Here is a 22,084-nt window from a genome sequence, read left to right on the forward strand (position 1 = left end):
GGTAGTCCAAAACGACAGTATCAAATTCAGGCTTAGCAATCAGTACAGTGACTCTCAATCGGTGGTTCGGATTTATTGTTACCTCTACAACGTAACAGCGCTAATCGCTGTTTGATTGAGCTAAGCAGTGCTTGGAAAAGATCTTGAGAAAGGAGCTACTTATACAATACAAGCTAAGGTAGGAATATAATTGAGCCACAGAATTCAAACATTTAAATCTAAGGGCTGAGAGTGATTCTCTCACCCGCCACTTACATACCTTCAAGCTGGAGCATAGATATTAAATTTACCCAACTTATTACATGTATATGAAATCCAACTCCCACTTAGCCCTTTTGTGAAAACATCAGCAAGCTGAACTGATCACCATTATGAATGTGCACAACATATATCAACCCTTGTTGTACTTTCTCTCGTATAAAATGACAACCAACCTCAATATGTTTTGTCCTGAATTGTTTGTGATATGTATAGCTGCACGATTGTCACACCACAACCTAATAGGTAACTTCACCACCAGACATACCTCTTTTAGAATATTATGCACCCAAACTATTTCAGTGGTCACATAAGCCATATCTCTATACTCGAGTTCTGAACTCGACCGAGCCACAATGCTCTGCTTTTTACTCTTCCACGAGACTAAATTGCCTCCCACAAACACACAATATCTTGTCATCGACCTCATGTCACTAGGTGACCCAACCCAATTTGCATCGGAGAACGCCTCAACACTTGTGTGCCCATGATCAGCATAGAGGACTCCTTTCTCAGTGGTGGTTGAGGTAGAGGAAACAGTTATGTAGGCGGCCACGATTTTGGTTATGTGGGTGGAGAATGCGGTGGAACCAGGTATGGTGGGATGGTGGTGGAGCCGTGGAGGCTATGCTGTTGAGGGAGACCATGGTGCTGTGTGAGCTGGTGGCCTGGTGGATATGGCGCGGGAGGAGAACATGGCAGTGGATATGGTTGTGCTTTTGGTTGAAGGGGCAAGGGTTAGTATGACGCTCTTGATCTGGACAATGAGCTTCAGTTGGACCGAGGAATTTTTTTTTTTATTTTAAATAAGTTATTTAAATTTAATAATAGATTTTCTAAAGTTTAATTAATTTTTTAATTACAAAATATACATTTTTACCAATTATCTAAGGTAACCTGTTAATCAATTTTATTGCATAAAAATGTGGATTTAACACGTCTAATTGAAGCTTTTCTTAATTTAGGTGCTTAATTACGTTTTGGGATTGATTGGTTCACACAATGTAATTATAATAAAATTTTGAGGTGTTCATTTGTAATAGTGGGTATCTAACCATCCCTAGCCCTAATAGGTTATAAGTACGTATGGACTATGGAGTAATAATTTAATGTAGAGGTTATTATCTAAAAAAATTCATTGGTGTTTTGCCATCATATTCATAGGTAGGAATTTTCCAATATGAAATTTGAAAAGTTTAAATCATCCATCACCTTTAACTTACTTTTTAAATCTTTAATTACTTTTAGACTTTTAGTACACCCCGGCCTAGGGATGGCAATATGCCCCGTCCCCGTTGGGGATCCCCGATTCCCGCCCCGACGGGGATGGGGATGTTGCAAATTTTCGGGGAACGGGGACGGGGATGGGGAATGTTTATAACTCCCCGTCGGGGACGGGGACGGGGACGAGGATACCCCTCCCCGCCCCGCCCCGTCCCCGTCCCCGTCCCCGAATAATTAATAATAATAAATAAATAAATAATATATATATATATATATATATATATATATATATATATATATATATATATATATATATATATATATATATAATTAATTAAGATTTAAATTTTTAATTTTTAAAATTAAAAATTATACTAATTTAAAATTTTGATTAAGAATTGAACGGGGATCGGGGAATCCCCGTCCCCACCTAATTCCCCGCGGGGATGGGGATGGGGGTTATTTTCAATTCCCCGCCGGGAATGGGGACGGGGACGGGGATGGGGTCGGGGTTTCGGGGACGGGGACGGGGAGTATACTCCCCGCCCCCGCCCCGCCCCGTTGCCATCCCTACCCCGGCCCCACTAATCTATTAACTAAGAAATTTCCTTTTGAGTTTGGCATTCTTTGACAGAAACATTCCTACCTTGAATTTAAACACCCCGGCCCCAAGTAACATATTCTGCTGCACTATTGCGATTTCTGCTGCAAATTTCTTGTTCAAATTGCTGCTGCACTTTCCTGTAGAAATGGCTGCTGTTGTCCTATTCATATTGCTGCTCCACATTGACTTTATTATTCACAGATCTAAGAAATTTCCATTGAGTTTGGCAGTGTCTGGAAGGAATTTCCATTACGTTATCATCTGTGTACACATACATTTTCCAAGCTCTTTAAATCTTTCGAAACTAGCTAGCTAGCAAATCAAAATAGAAGATAGTGTTCTCAATTTCAAATATGGCTTCTTCTTCTTCTTCTTCATCTACTACTGCTGGGGTGTATGATGTATTCTTGAGTTTTAGAGGAGAGACACGAAAATCTTTTACTGATCATCTCTATGAAGATTTGTGTCAGGCTAGAATTAACACCTTTCAGGACGATGATGAAATCCGAAAAGGTGAGAACATCTCTGATGAGCTATTGAAGGCCATCGAGGGATCCAAGATATCCATCATTGTATTTTCCAAAACTTATGCCCAATCCAGATGGTGTCTTGATGAACTGGTAAAGATTCTTGACTGTAAGAAAAATTTGCAACAGATGGTTCTGCCTATATTCTACAATGTTGATCCTTCAGAGGTTCGTAAACAAACAGGCGAATTTGGTAAGGCATTAGCTCAACATCGACAACAATTTGATGATCAAAGAGTTGATGGGTGGAAGGTTGCACTCACTAGTGTTGCTGATTTGTCCGGATGGGATTTGCAAACCATGACAAACGGGTAAATAATCCTCTTTTCATTTTTTTTTAATAGTATGATATATTTGTCACAATTTGGCTCACTAACTCATATTCTCAATAATATTAGTTATGTTAGTTTTGCTAACAAAAAATTGCGTTCTAGCATCTATACATGCATCTTTAAAGATGGATTAATATTTTTTGGTAAAACAAGAAGAATCTGCCCTGTGCATTTCAATTATTTGTCATAAGTATTATTTCCTTTTAGAAATTATAATTATGGATTGATTCTTATATCCGTTGATAAAAATATTATTAAGAGTTGTTTACCTCAAGCAATGGAATCATGAGCGACTAATTTCATGAGTGTGCATACCAGGAATGAGAATTAAAATCATAGTTATTGTTTTGTTGACAATTTTTTAAACACATTTATGAAATTTGATTACTCCTTCAATTAAAAATCACATTCGCTAATTAAAACGGGTATCATTCCCTCTTATCCTTCCACATTTGTCACCTCTCGATCTGTCGCTTCCTCACTACATCCTTCAGATTTTTTGTACATATTGTTGCTTTGAATATCATTATATTATGATCAATTGTCTTGATTTTTGTTTTTGTATTTTTAAAACATTTATTTTCATTATAGGGTCGTACATACCCAAACATCAATATTGGTAATAATCATTTCAATTTCACCCTACTACCAAACATACAAAATACTTTCTCCCAAAACCAATTACCATTACCAAGTATTTGATTATCATTCCAATTCAGATTTCCAAGTTTCACCCAAACACATTCTTAGATTTCTGTTTTCCACGTATATTTTCTTAATGATTTAGATTGGCATTAATTGGAAATAATGTATAGGTATGAATCAAAGTTGATCAAAAAAATTACTAAAGAGGTATTGCGGGAAGTGAATCATAATTCATACATGAATGTTGCAAAGTATCCTGTTGGAATTGAATCTCGTGTCAGAGATATACTTCATTTATTGCAAACTCAAAGACATGATGATATCAAAATGTTTGGAATTTTTGGCATGGGTGGTGTGGGAAAAACAACCATTGCTAAAGCCATTTACAACTTGAGTTTTCAGAAGTTCGAAGGTTGCTGCTTTATTGCAAACATTAGATCACAAGTTTCTGAAGGGCATCATGGTTTAGTTCATTTACAAGAGAAACTTCTTTGCAAAACACTCAACAGAAAGAAACTTGAAATAGATAATGTTGACGAAGGAATAAGTTTGATTAAAGAAAGACTACGATCAAAAATTGTTCTTATTGTTCTTGATGACATAGACAATACTACTCAACTAGAATCATTAGCTGGACAACGGAATTGGTTTGGTCCAGGAAGCACAATTATAATAACAACTCGAGATGTTCAGTTGTTGAGTGACATGGAAGCACACGAGAAATAGAATGTAGAAATGTTAACCCTGATGAATCATTGCAACTCTTGAGTTGGCATGCTTTTGGTGTTCCTATACCATTAGAGGAGTATATTGGACTATCCAAAAGGATAGCAAGTTATACATGTGGACTTCCACTAGCACTTACAATTATAGGTTCTCATTTGCATGGCAAATCAGTGCAAGAATGGAGTGATGATGCTGAGAAATTAAGAGGGATACCTCATGATGATGTTCAAAAAATTCTTAAAATAAGTTATGATTCACTTGATGATGATACTCGGAATATCTTTCTAGATATTGCTTATTTTTTTATTGGGCATAACAAAAATGACACTTCTATGATATTGGAAGCTTGTGGTTTTTATGCTAAAAGTGGAATAAGAATTTTGACTGAAAGGTGCTTGTTGACAACAACTGAAGGGATGATTGTAATTCTAACATATTAAAGAATGTGTCTTTGAATACTCAAGTATTCAAAAGGATGGTAAAGTTACGAATACTCATATTGAATGGTATGCGTCTCAGCGGATCTTTTAAATATTTATCCAATGAGCTTAGGTTGTTTAGATTACACAATTGCCATTTGAGTTGCATACCATCTAATCTTTGTTGTGAGAAAATTGTTGAGTTTGACATGAAACGTAGCAATATCAAAGAATTCCAATTCAATATGGAGGTTAGTACGTCTAATGTTTCTTCATATTTCTTAATTAAGAACTTTGACTAGAAAAATAAAAATTGATTAAACCTTTTTCTATTTTTTTTCAACAGCATTTTAGATGCTTGAGGATCTTAAAGCTTGATTATTGTGAACAACTTAAGAAAACACCAAACTTCACTGGGGTACATGCTCTTCAAAAAGTATCCTTTGTGTATTGTTCAAATTTGACCAAGGTGCACCCAACAATTGGAAGTTTGGAGAGACTTATTGAGTTAGATTTCGAAAGTTGCAAGAAACTCAAGGTTCTTCCAAGTAGCATTTGCAAGTTAAAATCACTTGAAGTTTTACGTTTAGATGAATGCGAAAAACTAGGGAAGCTTCCAATTGACTTGGGAAAATTAGAGCATCTAAGAGATTTACTTGCTCGTAGAACTGCCATCTCACATATACCATTTTCTTTGGGATGTTTAAGAAATCTAAGGACACTATATCTGGGGGAGTATAGGAGTTCGATATTATCAAAATCAAAATCACCTCTATTCTTGTCAAGAAGAAGTCGTTATGGTGTTGGTTTTTTTCCACCTTCAGTTGCAAATTTGTGGTCCTTGGAAGTTATTGAGAATTTGACCTCATTGGTATATTTAAATTTATCCGGAAGAAGTTATCTTCAAAGCTTACCCTTCGGCCTTTGTCATCTTTCAAACTTGAAATTTCTCTGGTTGGATAATTTGCAAAATCTTAGAGTACTTGTAGAACTTCCTCCTAATTTGGAGGGACTCTCTGCAAAAAATTGTGTTTTATTGGAAAAAATAGTAGCTGTATCAAACTTGAAGAGACTTAAAGTGTTGTGTCTTGAAAACTGCAAAAGTTTGGTTGAGCTTCCAAACATGGAGAGTCGTTCATCCTTAGTAGAGCTTGACATAAGGAATTGCAATGAAGTAGATCTTCAAAACTGGTTCATCGGCCTTTGTCATTTTATCAACTTGAAATTTCTCTCGTTGGACAATTTGCAAAATCTTAGAGTACTTGAAGAACTTCCTCCTAGTTTGAAGATACTCTCTGCAAAAAATTGTGTATCATTGGATAAAATAGCAGATATATCAAACTTGAAGAGACTTGTAGTGTTGTGTCTTAAAAACTGCAAAAGTTTGGTTGAGCTTCCAAACATAGAGAGTCTTTCATGCTTAGAAATGCTTGACATAAGGAATTGCAAACTTGAAAAAATAGCAGATCTATCAAACTTGAAAAGACTTAAATGGCTAGGTATTCATAATTGCAAATGTTTGTTTGAGCTTTCAGGCTTGGAGAGTCTTTCATCCTTATTAGGTAGTCTTGGAATAGCAAATTGCAGTGATTTGAGGATTCCTTCTATTGAAAAGTGGTTCAAGGTTAGTTATATATATATGTATGTATGTTTCCTGCATCTCGATATGATATTATATTAGACTAGATGGTAATAGTTATGGTATTATTAATTGTCATATTGTATGTATGTATTCCATAATGTAGGCACGTTCTAAAGGTGATAGTATCGAGATTGTGGATCGAGTGCGCTTTGGGGGGCTATCCTGCTATTTTCCTTTAACGACTGAATTCTTTGAAATCAAGCACAATGTGATTGATCCCTGCAGTGAAATTGATTATGATGATCATGGTCGCAATAGAATTGGTTTGAGTGTGAGAAGTAAAAGCAGTGGTGCTTGGATTCTAAAGGAACCCAAATATATTAACATTGAAGCCAATGGGTATGATTTGATTCCTTTTGAGATTTCAACAATGATGGGAGAGGTATTGGAAGTGTATGTAGAAGTCCATCCTTTGCAGAAGATAATTTGTGTATTTGAAATACATAGAAACAGAGAAGGGGAAGTGCGTTTCTTTCCATCCGCAAGGAGATGCATTCCTTCCTATAATTTCATCAACCATAATAAGGATAGTTAGAGATATGCTTAGCAAACCCGTCTTCAGCTTCAGCTTTTGTAAGTATATGTATATCCTTCACTACACAATCACACTTGACACCTCTTTAATGGACTACATCTTTTGTTAGTTGTTTATTTAATAACATTTTAATATTTATTATTATTTTTAATTTATGAATGAATTGAACCCACTGTAGTATTTGGATTATCACATTTTTATATATTCTTTATTTATTTTGATTAAAGTCCCACTAAATGATTAAAATGATGACTTCAAATTTGTATTTGATCTTATTTTACCTCAGCTCATATTTAACCTTGTTCAAAAGAGCTTTTATTTGCTTTGTTTGTGTGGATAGCTAGGTACAATTTCTCTTGATCAAAGCAATTATACATGAGTGATTTTTATACCATTTGGCTGGAGATGGAGTCAATTGGATGATGGAAACATAAGGGATCGAAGATAAGAATTGGACCAAAAAGCTTCAAGTCGAACCTGTACATACTGGATGTGAACGTGCAGTCGCACATAAGAAGTAAAGAAACAAAGTAAAGTATGATATGAGCCATCTCTTGGCCGGACAGTCTCCTCCCTCTTCTCAATGCTGACAGATGAGCATGTTAGTTGACAATCTTCTACAAGATATATTAGGTTGAATAAACTATGCTATTTATATTTTCATATAAAAATAATTTTTTGTTTGGTATGAAATAGCGTTATTCCAACGTTTTCGAGGCATGGATTCGTTTATATGTTTTCGATGGACTTTCATTTTAATTTGGTCACTGCAGGCAATGGATCATATCGGAGTTGATTGGTATCGATCAGTACCTGCAGAAAGCAAAGCCAGTGGTGCCTCAGGTTGGGTTGCAGTGTGGAGAAGAAGAACAAGCTAAGTATGGAAAATCAGAGTTGATTTTGAGGTAGTTGGCAGTAATGGCTCAGATCTCACAGCATGTTTCACCTTGAGGACTCTTCGCACTAGATCTCATCCCTATATATATATATATATATATATATATATATATATATAGGGAAGGGATTGGGTGCATTTGTGGCTTCCCGTGCGGTTGTGCGGTGGATTAATGTGCGTGAGGTTTATATACTTAATGTGCGTGAGTGTTGTGCTTAATGTGCCTGAGATTTGTACTTAATGTGCGTAATGTTAATATGCGTGAATTTTGTACTTAATGTGTCTGAGTATTGTGCTTAATATGCGTGAGATTTGTGCTTAATGTGCGTGAGTAGTTCAGAATTACGAGCTCAGAAGGAAGCAGAACAGAAAACTGACGCACATTAACGCCCAAGCTTCTTGTTACTTCTTCCTTCAATTTGGTCATGGATTTTGGATTATCAGCTACCTTCAGTGCAGTTGAATGTTTGTATATATGACGCGTGCATAGCAAAATTTGCACACCAGCTAAGTGTGGATTTCTGTTGTATTATTCCCATAATTCTTAACCACCATAGCCCGCCTCCGCATCATCATCATCAGGGAGGGAGGGGGCAATGGCAACTGGGGATGGGGAAGAAGCTGACATCCATATTTTCTGCTGCATTTTACACATTCACGCACACTAAGTACAAATCTCAGGCACATTAAGCACACAACACTCACGCACATTGAGTACAAATCTCACGCACATTAATCAACCGCACATCCGCACGGGAAGCATTCAACCGCACGGGAACCTTTCACTATATATATATATATATATATATATATAACATGTGGCCATGTTGTTAGGTGTGGTCATATGGTCAATTATAGGCCATTAGATTAGATAGATCCAATGAATCATATTAATCAAGATTTTTCCAGTATTTTCGCGCACATTCTCCTACCCAGCGAACTGCAAGGGTAAACTCGTCATAAAACACCGGAATAGGGAAAATCATATTGTTGTGTGTTTTATTACACTATTGGTGCATGTTGTCAACACTGTTAGTGTATTCTGGAACCCGGCCGCTATAAATGGCCACTGTAATTACCATAACACGGGAATACACCATTGGTGTGTTCCACTGTGGTGTGTTTTATTACACTATTGGTGTATGTTGTCAACACTGTTGGTGTATTCTGGAACCCGCCCGCTATAAATGGCCACTGTAATTACCATAACACCCCACTTACCAAAACGCGCGAAAATTCTCAAAATTACCACTGCCGTTAGATTAAACTGATTCAACGACACAGATACGACCACACAACCACACCTAATGACATGACCACATATGAGCGCTCTTTTATATATATATATATATATATATATATATATATATATATATATATATATATATATAAAAGCACATTTTTTCATGTTTTGTTTCATAGGTGCTTTCGCCATTCTTGTTTTCCTTGTTGGGCTACATAGGTTGCATCAAATGAGTTGTTCTACAAGAAGGCCGGCCATTATTTTCAAACACTATATTACGTATAAATACAAAATTTGACAGCCTAGGCATTGTTCTGCTCACCCGTTCCCCTAACTCTTTATATATAATTTATGTTACCAGGCAAGCTGCTAGCAAATCAAGACAGAATATAGTGTACTCAATTTCAGGTATGGCTTTTTCATCGACTGCTCATGGGAGGTATGATGCTTTCTTGAGTTTTAGAGGGGAGACACGAAAATCTTTTGTTGATCATCTCTATACAAATTTGTGTCAAGTTGGAGTTAACACATTTCTGGTTGACGAAGGAATCTCGAAAGGTGAAAACATTTATGTTGAGTTGTTGAAGGCCATCGAAGGATCAAAGATATCCATCATTGTATTCTCCAAAAATTATGCCCAATCAAGATGGTGTCTTGATGAATTGGTGAAGATCTTAGAATGTAAACAAAATTTGCACCAAATGGTTATTCCTATATTCTACGACGTTGATCCTTCCGAGGTTCGCAATCAAACAGGAAAGTTTGGTGATGCTTTGAATCAACATAGAAAACGATTTGGGGATCAAAAAGTAAATGAGTGGAAAGTTGCACTCAATGAGGCTGTTAATTTGTCTGGATGGGATTTACAAACCACGGCAAATGGATAATCCTATCTCATTTCAATTTCCTTTATTTTTATATATTTGTCTGGATGGTATTCTCATATTTTCAATTTCATATATTTTGCTAATTATATTTTTCCTTCTAGAATCTATAAATTTTTACCCATGGATTCAAATTTATTGATCGAAAATCATAGTTGTAATAAAATTTCTATGGAATTGAAAATAATATTTTTACTCTACAACACCAAAGTGTTATTTAAATTTTTGATGGTCATATTTGAAACTTTAAGTATCCATTACTATAATGCTATATAAATCTCTAATTGAGCAAAAATCTTAACTTGCAGTATTGGTTTGAAGGAGAGAATTTTATATTGGTTCAAAGTTGATGTAATTTCTCTGATTCACTCTTTTCAGTTTTACTAACAAGAAATTCAATAAGTTTTCTCCGCACCATATAGAGTGAACCATTCCCACACTTTGATCACCAATCTAGTTTTAGGAGGATTGTTAATTAGTTTTTTACAAGAAATACGCTTTTTGTTACTTTATAGAAGGTTGAATTTTGTGAAGAATAATGATATTCATTGTATTCTCTGAAAAGAACGGTATAGATATCTACTATATATGTAGGAGTATACTATTAACGGATAGTTATTCCATGGATCAGGGTCCACCTTGTAAGGTAGTTCCAAGTTATATTCACAATTTTGAACTCTATATTAATAATTTTAGAACTGCATATTCACAATCAATGTTTAAAAAAAAAAAAAAATCATTGAAAACAACTCACCGAGTAAATATTCAGTTTTGTAATTGTGAATATAGAGTTCTTTTTTTTTGGTTGCCCAAAGATATCCCTCCAGCCGATAGCCTAAAGACTAATCCCTCGCCCCTATTGTAATCACACTAAGTGGTAAGGGACTGACCAAATGGTTTGAATATAGAGTTCTTTAATTGTGGATAGAGATTATGAAATTGTGAACATAGAGTTCAAAAATTGTAAATATAAAGTTCAAAAATTTGTTAATATAGAATTATACAATTGCGAATATTGAGTTTTGTAATTTTGTGTATTGAGATCTAAAATTGTGAATATTCAGTTCTAATATTGTGAATATAAAGTTCAAAAATTGTGTATAGAATGTTCAAAAATTGTGAGTATAACCCGGATCCACCTTCCAAGGTGGACACGGGTCCACAACATAATTTGCCACTATTAACCTATTGGGCCCATTTCTAAAAGGGCCTATGGTTTCAACACTCCCCTCAAGCTGGAGAGAATAAATCATATGCTCCAAGCTTGTTACACCCTGACACAATCTTTTCTCTGATGAAGTGGCAATCAACCTGGGTGTGTTTGGTCCTCTCAAGATTAACTAGATTTGAAGCAATGTCTAGAGCTACTTGGTTGTCCCATATCAGTGTCATTTGAGCAACATTGCCACATTACAACTCTTGCAGTAAGCGCTTTAGCCACATGAGCTCACACGTGGCAAGGGCCATAACTCGGTATTTAACTTCAACACTGGACCTGGCAACAACATCTTGCTTCTTACTTTTTCAAGATATAAGATTACCACCAATGAACACACAACAACGCGAAGTAGAGCGTTTGTCAAATGGACATCTGGTCCAATCTGCATTAGAATACCCAACAACCTGAGCATGTCTTCTATCTTCGTATAGTAAACCTTACCCTAGTGCTCTCTTCATATACCTTACACTATCTGGTTGTGTAATTGTGAGATAATTCAATTTTCCAATTACTCTCCTGTATCGTTCTCAGTCAAGCAATGTCTCCCCCTGTCTTGGTAGGAGTTTAATGTTCGGATCCATTGAATTATCTACAGGTCTACAATCCAACATACCCGTTTATTCTAAAATATTCAAGGCCACATATTTTCTTTGAGAAATGACTATACCACTGCTAGAATGAGCCTGAGAAAATACTTTAGTTTTTCCAAATCCTTGGTTTGGAATCGACTGAAGAGATACTCTTTCAATTAAGATATGTCATTTTTCCAAATCCTTGGTTTGGAATCGACTGAAGAGATACTCTTTCAATTAAGATATGTCATTTTGATCACTCCCTGTAATAACAATATCATCCACATAAACTACATGGTATATGAATTTCCCGTTAGAATAACGATAGAAAACAGAATGATCAACTTCACTTCTCGTTATACCAAACTCACACACCACATAGCTAAATCTCCCAGACCATGCTCGTGGAACCTACTTTAAACCATTTAAAGAGGGATGAAGTTTACATACCAAACCAGACTCCCCCTGAGTAACAAACCCAGGTGGTTGCTCCATATAAACTTCCTCTTGAAGATCGTCATGGAGAAAAGCATTCTTGATATCCAACTAATGTAAGTCCCAATGATTTATAGCGGCTAAAGATAAAAGCAATCGAACTGATGCAATTTTAGCTACAAGAGAAAAAGTATTAGTGTAATCCAAACCAAAAATTTGAGTGTAGCCTTTTGCCACCAGTCGTGCCTTAAAGCAATCAATCTTGCCATTAGGGCCCACCTTCACAGTATAAATCCGCCTACAACCAACAATAGTTTTACTAGGAGGGAGGGGGACCAACTCCATGTGCCACTAGACTGTAGGACCTCCACCTCTGTTAACATGGCTTGGCAGCAACCTGGATCCGAGAGGGCCTCACGAGTGGATTTAGGTATAGACATAGAAGAAATGTGAGAAAGGAAGGAAAAGTAAGGGGAAGATACACGATGATAACTCAAAATGGTATATATATAAGATGAGGGTTACGAGTAGAACGTGTATCTTTCCGGATAGCAATGAGTGCCTCAGTGGGATCAATGTCAGATTGCAGTTGAAGTGGTGGAACCGCAGTCGGAGGATCGGGTGGCATAGGTGAGTCAATAGGAACCTCAATAGACACAAGGCATGGACAACATTGGTAGACTTGAAGGGGGCAGTCATGAGCAGTTAGAGGAACAGGATCCTGGGTAAGAGGAAGTGGACCAAGATAAGGAAGAGGGAGAAACTCTGAAATAGAGATTGTGTCACCTGGTGAAGGCTAGAAAAAAAGGAGTAGACTCAATAAAAGTCACATCCGCAGACACAAAACGACACTTAAGTTCTGGAGAATAACATCGATAACCCTTTTGGAGCTGGGAATAACCCAAGAAAACACACCTGACAGCTTTAGGAGTTATTTGATGAACAAAACAAACACACCCAAAAACCCGAGGTGGAAGAGGGAAACGATCAACCGAAGGATACACAATGGAATATGGGGTATCATTGTTTAGTACTGAGGATGGCATGCGATTTATCAAGTAACCCGCAGTAAGGATAACATCAACCCAAAAATGATGAGGAACATGAGAGTGTACTATCATAGTGCAGGCAATTTCAACTAATTGTCGATTTTTACGCTCAGCTGCTCCATTCTACTGAGGTGTGTAAACACACGACCGTTGGTGTAACATACCCTGAGAGGTCATATAGGACTGAAAGGGATTAGAGAGATTCATTATCATTGTCACTACGCAGAACACGAATGGGTTTACCAAATTGAGTTTGTATTTCAGCACAAAAATTTTGGAAAATCTAGAATAACTCAGAACGATCTTTCATAAGGAACACCCAAGTACACCTAGAATAATCATCCGTAAAAAGTGACAAAGCAACGAAATCCCAAAGTAAAATTTACATGACATGGACCCCAAACATTAGTATGAACTAAATAAAAAAGAGACGCAACCCGATTATTGACTCTCCATGGAAAGGACTTGTATGATTGCTTTCCAAGGTGACACGACTCACTGTCTAATGACTCTATAGACAGATTTAGAACTATCCGTCGAAGTTTGGAGAGACTAGGGTGGCCCAAACGACTATGGAGAAGCATGTGAGAATCTGTGGAAGCACAGGTAGCAAGATCACAACCACGAAGGTAATAGAGGCCTTGTGACTCAATCCCAGTTCCAATCACCTTCCCCGTACTACGATCTTGCACAACAACCAAATTAGCACAAAAGGTTGGGGAACAATTAAGGGTACAAGTGATTTTACTCACGGAGATAAGGTTGAAAGGACTATTACGAACATATAAAACTGAATCTAAGGGGAAATATGGCATAGGAGAAGCCTGACCAACACCAGCAGCTGGTGTTTGATGACCATTAGCTAGGGTAACCATAGGCAAAACCTTAGACTTAGTGACATTAGTCATAAGGGATAGATTACCAGAAATATGATCCGAGGCACCTGTGTCTAAAATCCAAGTACTTATGGTACTAGCTTGAGAGAGACACAACAGAGAGGAGGTACCATTGGTGAGAGATGAAGCCATAATATTATTCAAAAGGACAAGAAAATTTGCCTCAAGGGATGGTTGACCGGTGAAGTTGACCGGCGTTGACTGTTGACCGGTAGAGATGAGGGAACTGAAAAACACTACCAGATACCATGTCTTTATAGAAAAAGACACCACATATTGAAATCAGAATGATGTAACTCAGGATAATAATTATCAATCACTAGAGTAAATTTCTTAACCAGTCTAGCACGGGAAAGGAGAATATTATTTATTATGTCAATGAGAGTCCTACCTTCATCATCGTGACCCTATTCGACACTATTGGAGAAGTGCCAATCGAATGCAAACCTCCCATGCTGCAACCAAACATCATTCCAACGACGGCTAGTGGCGCGTGTGGTAGCGGACGGCGATGGCTGGTGGCGCATGCGGTAGCGGACGGCGACGAGACTTTAGCCCTAGGCTCGCGAAGAGGTTCCAAGAAGGCCTGTGGTGTTGGTTTGGGAGAAAAACCACTAGGCGGGCGTTGGAACGAAGAAACAGTCGCGGCACTTCCGGTGGCGGCGACGAAAAGAGAGGGTTTATTTAGGGTTTAGGATCTGATACCATGTGAAGAATAAAGGGATTCATTGTATTCTCTGAAAAGAACTGTACATATATCTAGTATTTATATAGGAATATACTATTAACCTATTGGGCCCATTCCTAAAGGGCCTAGAGTTTCAACAAATTTTCTTCAACTTGGAAGACTCGAGTGTTTTAATGTCTTTTATCAAGGTGGACACGGGTCCAACACGACCCCGTTCTGCAATTCAGGAGTAACGGTGCCGTTAGTGGCACCGTTTTCCCTCCACCAATCAGATTTTTTTTTTTATTTGTCAAAAGAATTCAACGACATAAAAAATTGTGAATATAGAGTTCTGCAGTTGTGAATATAGAGTTCAATAATTATGAATATAAAGTTCAATAATTATGAATATAGAGTTCCAAACTTATGAACATAGAGTTCTATAATTATGAATATAGAGTTCTGTAATTGAGAATATAGAGTTCAATAATTGTGAATATGGAGTTCAAAAATATGAACATAGAATTCTATAATTATGAATATAGAATTCTGTAATTGTAAATATAGAGTTCAATAATTTTGAATACAGAGTTCAAAAATTATGAACATAGAGTTCTATAATTATGAACATAGAGTTTTGTAATTATGAACATAAGCAAACGCCGTTAATGGTAAAAGAAAGCACTTTTTTTATTGACACAATGTCGTTTTCCACCAAAACGACGCCATTTTGGAACTGTGTCCACCTTGAAAGGTGGACACGGTTCCACGGCATAAACATTTGCCGTCTTGTATCATGCCTTCAATTTCATTTCTTAGTTTTGTGTTTTTGCCTTTATTTTCTTTAACATTATAGATTGACGTTTTATTCAATAAATTAATTAATTTATTTATTATTTTTGATTAGATATGAATCAAAGTTTATCAAGAAAATTACTGAAGAGATACTAAGGGAAGTAAATCTTACTCACATGAATGTTGCAAAGCACCCTATCGGAATTGATTCTCGTGTTACTGATATGCTTCAATTATTGCAGAATCGAACAAATGATATAGTTCAGATGATTTTTTTTTTTTTTTTTTTTTTTTTTTTTTTTTTTGATGTAGCATGGGTGGTATAGGAAAGACAACCCTTGCATGGAAGATCAATGCAAGAATGGACCAATAATGCTATTGAGTGAAAGTTGAAATCATATATCTAGCTAGCTGCTAGCAAAAGCAAAAACTAACAGAAGCAAAGAGAGTGTTGTGATCTCAATTTCAATTCAAGCTACTATGGCTTCTTCTTCTTCTTCTTCATCGCGTTCTCATGAGAAGTATGCTGTCTTCTTGAGCTTTAAGGGCGAGACATGGAGATCATTTGCCGATCATCTCTACACAAGCTTGTGGGAAGCTGGGGTTATAACCTTTTGAGATGAAGAAGAGATCCGGTAAAAAGGCACATTTCAGATGAGTCAGTTGAAGCCGGCATTGAGGAGTTTGAGATATAAAATCCATTAATGTATTCTTCAAAATATTATGCCCAATCCAGATGGTGCCTTGACGAGCTGGTGAAAATATAATGGTGGAGTGTAAACAGAAATTGGGACAAATGGGGAAGTGCGTATGGTTCCAATAATGGTGGGAGAAGTATTGGAGGTGTATTAGAAGTCAATCATTTGCAGAAGATATTTTGTGTAGCTGAAATACATAGGAACAGAGAAGGGGAAGTGCGTATCTTTCCATCCACAAGGGGATGCATTCCTTCCTATAAGGAAGATGGAGAGGATTTTTTTCCATTCACAAGGGGATTCATTCCTTCTGTTATGACCCTGGGAAATGATTGACAAAGGAAGAGGAAAAGGGAGCTGCAGATAATTAGATGGTAATAATGCTTTTGCAGGTATTAATTAACTCTTATATGGAATGCCATAGTATATATAATGCAGGCATGCATGTTGCTCTGAGTGAAGGCAACATGTCAAAGAATTTAATTTGTTTTAAGTATGTAAAACATTTGTCTGTTGCATTATTCCAACGTTTTCGAGTCATGGATTCGTTTATATATTTTAGATGGACTTTGATTGGATCGGAGTTGATTGGTATCACTACCAGAAAGCAAAGCCAGTGGTGCCTCAGCTTAGCTTGGGTTGGAGATATATGAATAATGCAGTGTGGAGAAGAAGAAGAAGAAGAAGAAGAAGCTAAGTATGGAAGATCAGATCAGAGTGTATCAAGAATTCCATCCTTAATTTGCCATACTTTAGGTATTTGATATGCAACAGAAACAGACAAGGACATCCACAAGGCCTTCCCTGCAATTTCCTTTTATTTTTAGATATTTGTCATTGGCACACTCGATCATATAGCAATTAATATTATATTAGTTTTGCTAATTATATTTTTCCTTCTAGAATCTATACATTTCTACTAGTAACTCTACTTACAGTTTTTTATTTTAAAGAAGCTTGAATTTTCTTCAACTTGGTAGACTCGAGTGTTTTAATGTCTTGTATCATGCCTTCAATTTCATTTCTTAGTTTTGTGTTTTTGCCTTTATTTTCTTTAACATTATAGATTGACGTTATATTCAGTAATAAATTTATTTATTTATTTATTTATTTTTTTAATTAGATATGAATCAAAGTTTATCAAGAAAATTACCGAAGAGATACTAAGGGAAGTAAATCGTACTCACATGAATGTTGCAAAGCACCCTGTCGAAATTGATTCTCATGTTAGTGATATACTTCATTTATTGCAAAATCGAACAAAGGATATAGTTCAATGATTGGAATTTGTGGCATGGGTGGTATAGGAAAGACAACCCTTGCTAATGCAATTTGAGATGCATAACATCTTATAATTTTCACCTTGAGAAACTTGCTGCTTTAGACTTGCATAATAGCAATATCGAGGAATTTCGACTGAATATGCAGGTTTGTGTGTCTAGTAATGCTTCTTTTAACATTGCATATTTTCTAATTAAAACTTGGAATAGTACTACTAAAGTTGATTAAAACCTTCTACTTTGTTTCAATAGCATTTTAGGTGCATGAGGATCTTAAGGCTTGATTATTGTAACCAACTTGGGGAAAAACCGAACTTCACTGGGGCACAAAGTCTTCAGATACTGTCGTTTAAGTTTTGTTTTAATTTGGCCAATGTGCATCCGGAAATCTTTGCCTTGGAAAGTTTGTGGATGAAGTTGAAGATGATTTCTTTTGGTCTTCTAGTTAATTATCCAACATTTTGATTGTAGATTTAGGAGAGTAAAAAATTAATTTGAAGAAATATGTGCACAGGCTGCTGAAAGGAATCACAGATTGCTTTAAATTGGAGTGTAAAACCTAAATTTTCAGTTTTACCATTCATTTTAACACCAACGCCGAAGCTAATGGATGACCATTTTAGCTTAAACAATATACTGCAATTCACTACTACAGAATTGCACATGTGACGCGGAAAGTAATTAATTAAAAAAAAAAAAAAGAAATAGTTTTTTTGCGACACCCACCTGTGAGTGGGTGTCTCGGAAACACATTAATAAAAAAAAATAGATTTCCGAGACACCCTCGGAAACAAATTAATAAAAAAATAATAAATGACTTTCCGCGGCACCTGTAGCAGAGCAGGTGCCTTGGAAAGTCTGATAAAAAAAAAAAAAACAAATCTTCCTCTGCTTTCCGCGTCACCCTGTACGGGTGTCTTGAAAAGCGGAGGACTTTCACAGTTACTGAAAACTATTTTATAGGAGACTTGAAAAACGTTTTTTGTACTAGTGGTTTGCAAACCTGTCCAATTTGCAAAGGTCACCTGTCCAATATGTAGCTAAACAATATACCATATACTTCTAAAACCAAAAACTAACTAAATTTAGCAATATAAACTTACAACTTTATGAATCGCAAAGGCTCCAAAAATGGCTCAATATAATTATGCAGATTCCAGAACTAGCTCTATATAATTATGCATTTTCGCAAATTAATAATTTGCAATATCGCACTAATAAATTGGAACATTTTCACTAGCTCCTAAATCTCCTATGAACAAGATTACTATACAAGCTCGGATAATCTAAAAACATGCTAATGAATTTATAGAATATTTAAAGCAAGAAATACAGATCCAATAGTGATGACTATTAAAAAAAAAAAAAAAAAACATAAACAGAGGAAACAACTGAAAATATACCAGGATACGATGTTAATGTTGTTGACTCCCTCAAATCCTCAATTATCTCCTCCATTACTGATTCATGATTCCCTTCAAACGAACAGTACAGGCCTACCCTAACCCTTCAAATTACAGGAAAGAAAAGGGAATATGCTTACGATAAGGAGAGAATCAAGTAAATTAGAAATTTTGTACTTAGGAACTAGAAATTGAGACAAAAAACTAATAAAGATGTAAGGGCAGAATAGAAAAACAAAATATGTTGATTACATAAAAATAAATAAAAGTAAAAGAGCTCAAGGTCATTATGTTTTAAAATAATGTATATTATGTTTTAGAATAATGTATTATAATGCACATATAGCAATCTTACATTGGGTTGTCTAAGAAATTTCCATTGAATTTCGCAGTGGCCGGAAGGAAATTTCCATTAAGAAGACCAGGTCAATCAAATATATTACATATAGCAATCTTACGTTGGATTGTCTAAGAAATTTCCATTGAGTTTCGCAGTGGCCAGAAGGAAATTTCCATTACGTTATCGTCTGTGTACATACGCATTTTCCAAGCTAATTAAATCTTTAGAAACTATCTGGCTAGCTAGCAAATCAAGATAGAAGATAGTGTTCTCAACTTCAAATATGGCTTCTGTTTCATCTTCATCTTCACCTACTACTGCTTGGATGTATGATGTTTTCTTGAGTTTTAGAGGAGAGACACGCAAATCTTTTACTGATCATCTCTATGAAGATTTGTGTCAGGCTGGAATTAATACCTTTCGGGACGATGAAGAAATCCGAAAAGGTGAGAACATCTCTGATGAGCTATTGAAGGCCATCGAGGGGTCCAAGATATCCATCATTGTATTTTCAAAAACTTATGCCCAATCTAGATGGTGCCTTGATGAACTGGTGAAGATTCTAGACTGTAAGAAAAATTTTCAACAGATAATTCTGCCAATATTCTACAACGTTGATCCTTCAGAGGTTCGTAAACAAACAGGCGAATTTGGTAAGGCAATGATTCAACATCGTCAACGATTTGATGATGAAAAAGTTGATGAGTGGAAAGTTGCACTCACTACTGTTGCTGATTTGTCGGGATGGGATTTGCAAACCATGACAAATGGGTAAATCTTCTTTTCAATTTTTTTTTTTTTTTTTGTGTGATAGTATGATATATTTGTCACAAGTTGGCTCACTAATTCATATTATATTGTCAATAATATTAATTATGTTAGTATTGCTAATTAAAAATTGCGTTCATCTTTACATGCATCTTTAAGGATGGATTAATATTTTTGGTAAAACAAGAAGAATCTGCCCGGTGCATTTCAATTTATTTGTCATAAATATTAATTTCTTTTAGAAATTATAATTGATTGATTATTATATCCGTTGATAAAAATATTATTAACAGTTGTTTACCTCAAGCAATTGAATCATGAGCGACTAAATATACATATTTAGGGTGTGTTTTTTTTCATGGGTTTGTACAATGAGAATCAAAATCATAGTTATTTTTGGTTGATAACTTTGAAAACACAATTATAGGATTTGATTACTCCTTGAATTAAAAATCACATTACCTAATTAATTAATACGGGCATCATTCCATCTTATTCCTCCTCATTTGTCACCTCCCGATCTGTTTCCTCCTCACTATATCCTTTAGATTTTTGTTTTGATTTTATGTTCATATTGGTGCTTTAGATATCATTATATTATGATCAATTGCCTTTGACTTTTTTTTTTTTTTTTTTTTTTTTTTTTGTATCATTAAAATATTTATTTCCATTAAAGAGTCGTACATAACCAAACATCAATATAGATAGTCATTCTAATTTCCACCCTACTACAAGACAAGCAAAACACTTGTACTAAAATCAATTACCATTACCAAGTATTTGATTCTCATCCCGATTCCGATTTCCATGTTTGAACCAAACACACCATTAGTTTTTTGTTTTCCACGTATATTTTCTTTAATGATTTAGATTGACATTCATTGGAAAAATGTGATAGGTATGAATCAAAGTTCATCAAAAAAATTACAGAAGAGGTATTGCGGGAAGTGAATCGTACATACATGAATGTTGCAAAGTATCCTGTTGGAATTGAATCTCATGTCAGAGATATACTTCATTTATTGCAAACTCAAAGAAATGATGATATCAAGATGTTTGGAATTTTTGGCATGGGTGGTGTAGGAAAAACAACCCTTGCTAAAGCCATTTACAACTTGAGCTTTCAAAAGTTTGAAGGTTGCTGCTTTATTGCAAACATTAGATCACAAGTTTCTGAAGGGCATCATGGTTTAGTTCGTTTACAAGAGAAACTTCTTTGCAAAACACTTAACAGAAAGAAACTTAAAATAGATGATGTTGATGAAGGAATAAGTTTGATTAAAGAAAGACTACGATCAAAAAGTGTTCTTATTGTTCTTGATGACATAAACGATACTAGTCAACTAGAATCATTAGCAGGACAACGTAATTGGTTTGGTTCAGGGAGCACAATTATAATAACAACTAGAGATGTTCAATTGTTGAGTGACTTGGAAGCACACGAGAAGTACATGGTAGAAACGTTAAGCCCTGAAGAATCCTTGCAACTCTTGAGTTGGCATGCATTTGGTGTTCCCATACCATTAGAGGAGTATATTGAAGTATCCCAAAGGATAGCAAGGTATACTGTTGGACTTCCATTAGCACTTACAATTATAGGTTCTCATTTGCGTGGAAGATCCATGCAAGAGTGGAGCGACAATGCTGAGAAATTAAGAAGAACGCCTCATGATAAAGTTCAAAGTATTCTTAAAATAAGCTATGATGCACTTGATGATGATACTAAGAACATCTTTCTAGATATTGCTTTTTTTTTCATTGGGCATGACAAAAACGACACTTCTATAATATTGGAAGCTTGTGGTTTTTATGTTAAAATTGGAATTAAAACTTTGATTGAAAGATGCTTGTTGACAATAGAGTTTGGAAGGCTCCAAATGCATAATTTAATACGAGATATGGGAAGAGAAATTGTTCAAAAGGAATCTCCACGAGAGCCCGGCAAACAAAGTAGACTGCTTGACCCAAAGGATGTGTTTGATGTTCTTCATGGGAATAAGGTAATACATTTCATTTGTATTTGATTTATTC

At 35.7% G+C, this 22,084-nt stretch overlaps 1 protein-coding gene and 1 long non-coding RNA gene across 2 annotated transcripts; one reads left to right on the top strand and one right to left on the bottom strand.

Moving 5' to 3' along the window:
• The first annotated feature begins 2,365 nt into the window (after positions 1–2,365).
• Positions 2,366–22,077, top strand: LOC109146737 (TMV resistance protein N-like). The gene is made up of 2 exons (XM_019294385.1): positions 2,366–2,924; positions 20,952–22,077. Exons 1-2 carry the CDS (start codon positions 2,440–2,442, stop codon positions 22,075–22,077), a joined length of 1,611 nt encoding a protein of 536 aa, XP_019149930.1. The 5' UTR covers positions 2,366–2,439.
• On the bottom strand, positions 3,408–14,757 carry LOC109146798. The gene is made up of 3 exons (XR_002048512.1): positions 14,403–14,757; positions 12,088–12,091; positions 3,408–3,418 (listed from the first exon to the last, which is right to left on the bottom strand). It is a non-coding gene; the product is annotated as an uncharacterized LOC109146798 (long non-coding RNA).
• Positions 22,078–22,084: the final 7 nt, after the last annotated feature.

Source organism: Ipomoea nil, unplaced genomic scaffold (assembly GCF_001879475.1).
Source record: "Ipomoea nil cultivar Tokyo-kokei standard unplaced genomic scaffold, Asagao_1.1 scaffold1936, whole genome shotgun sequence".
In the NCBI taxonomy this organism is placed as follows: domain Eukaryota; kingdom Viridiplantae; phylum Streptophyta; class Magnoliopsida; order Solanales; family Convolvulaceae; genus Ipomoea; species Ipomoea nil.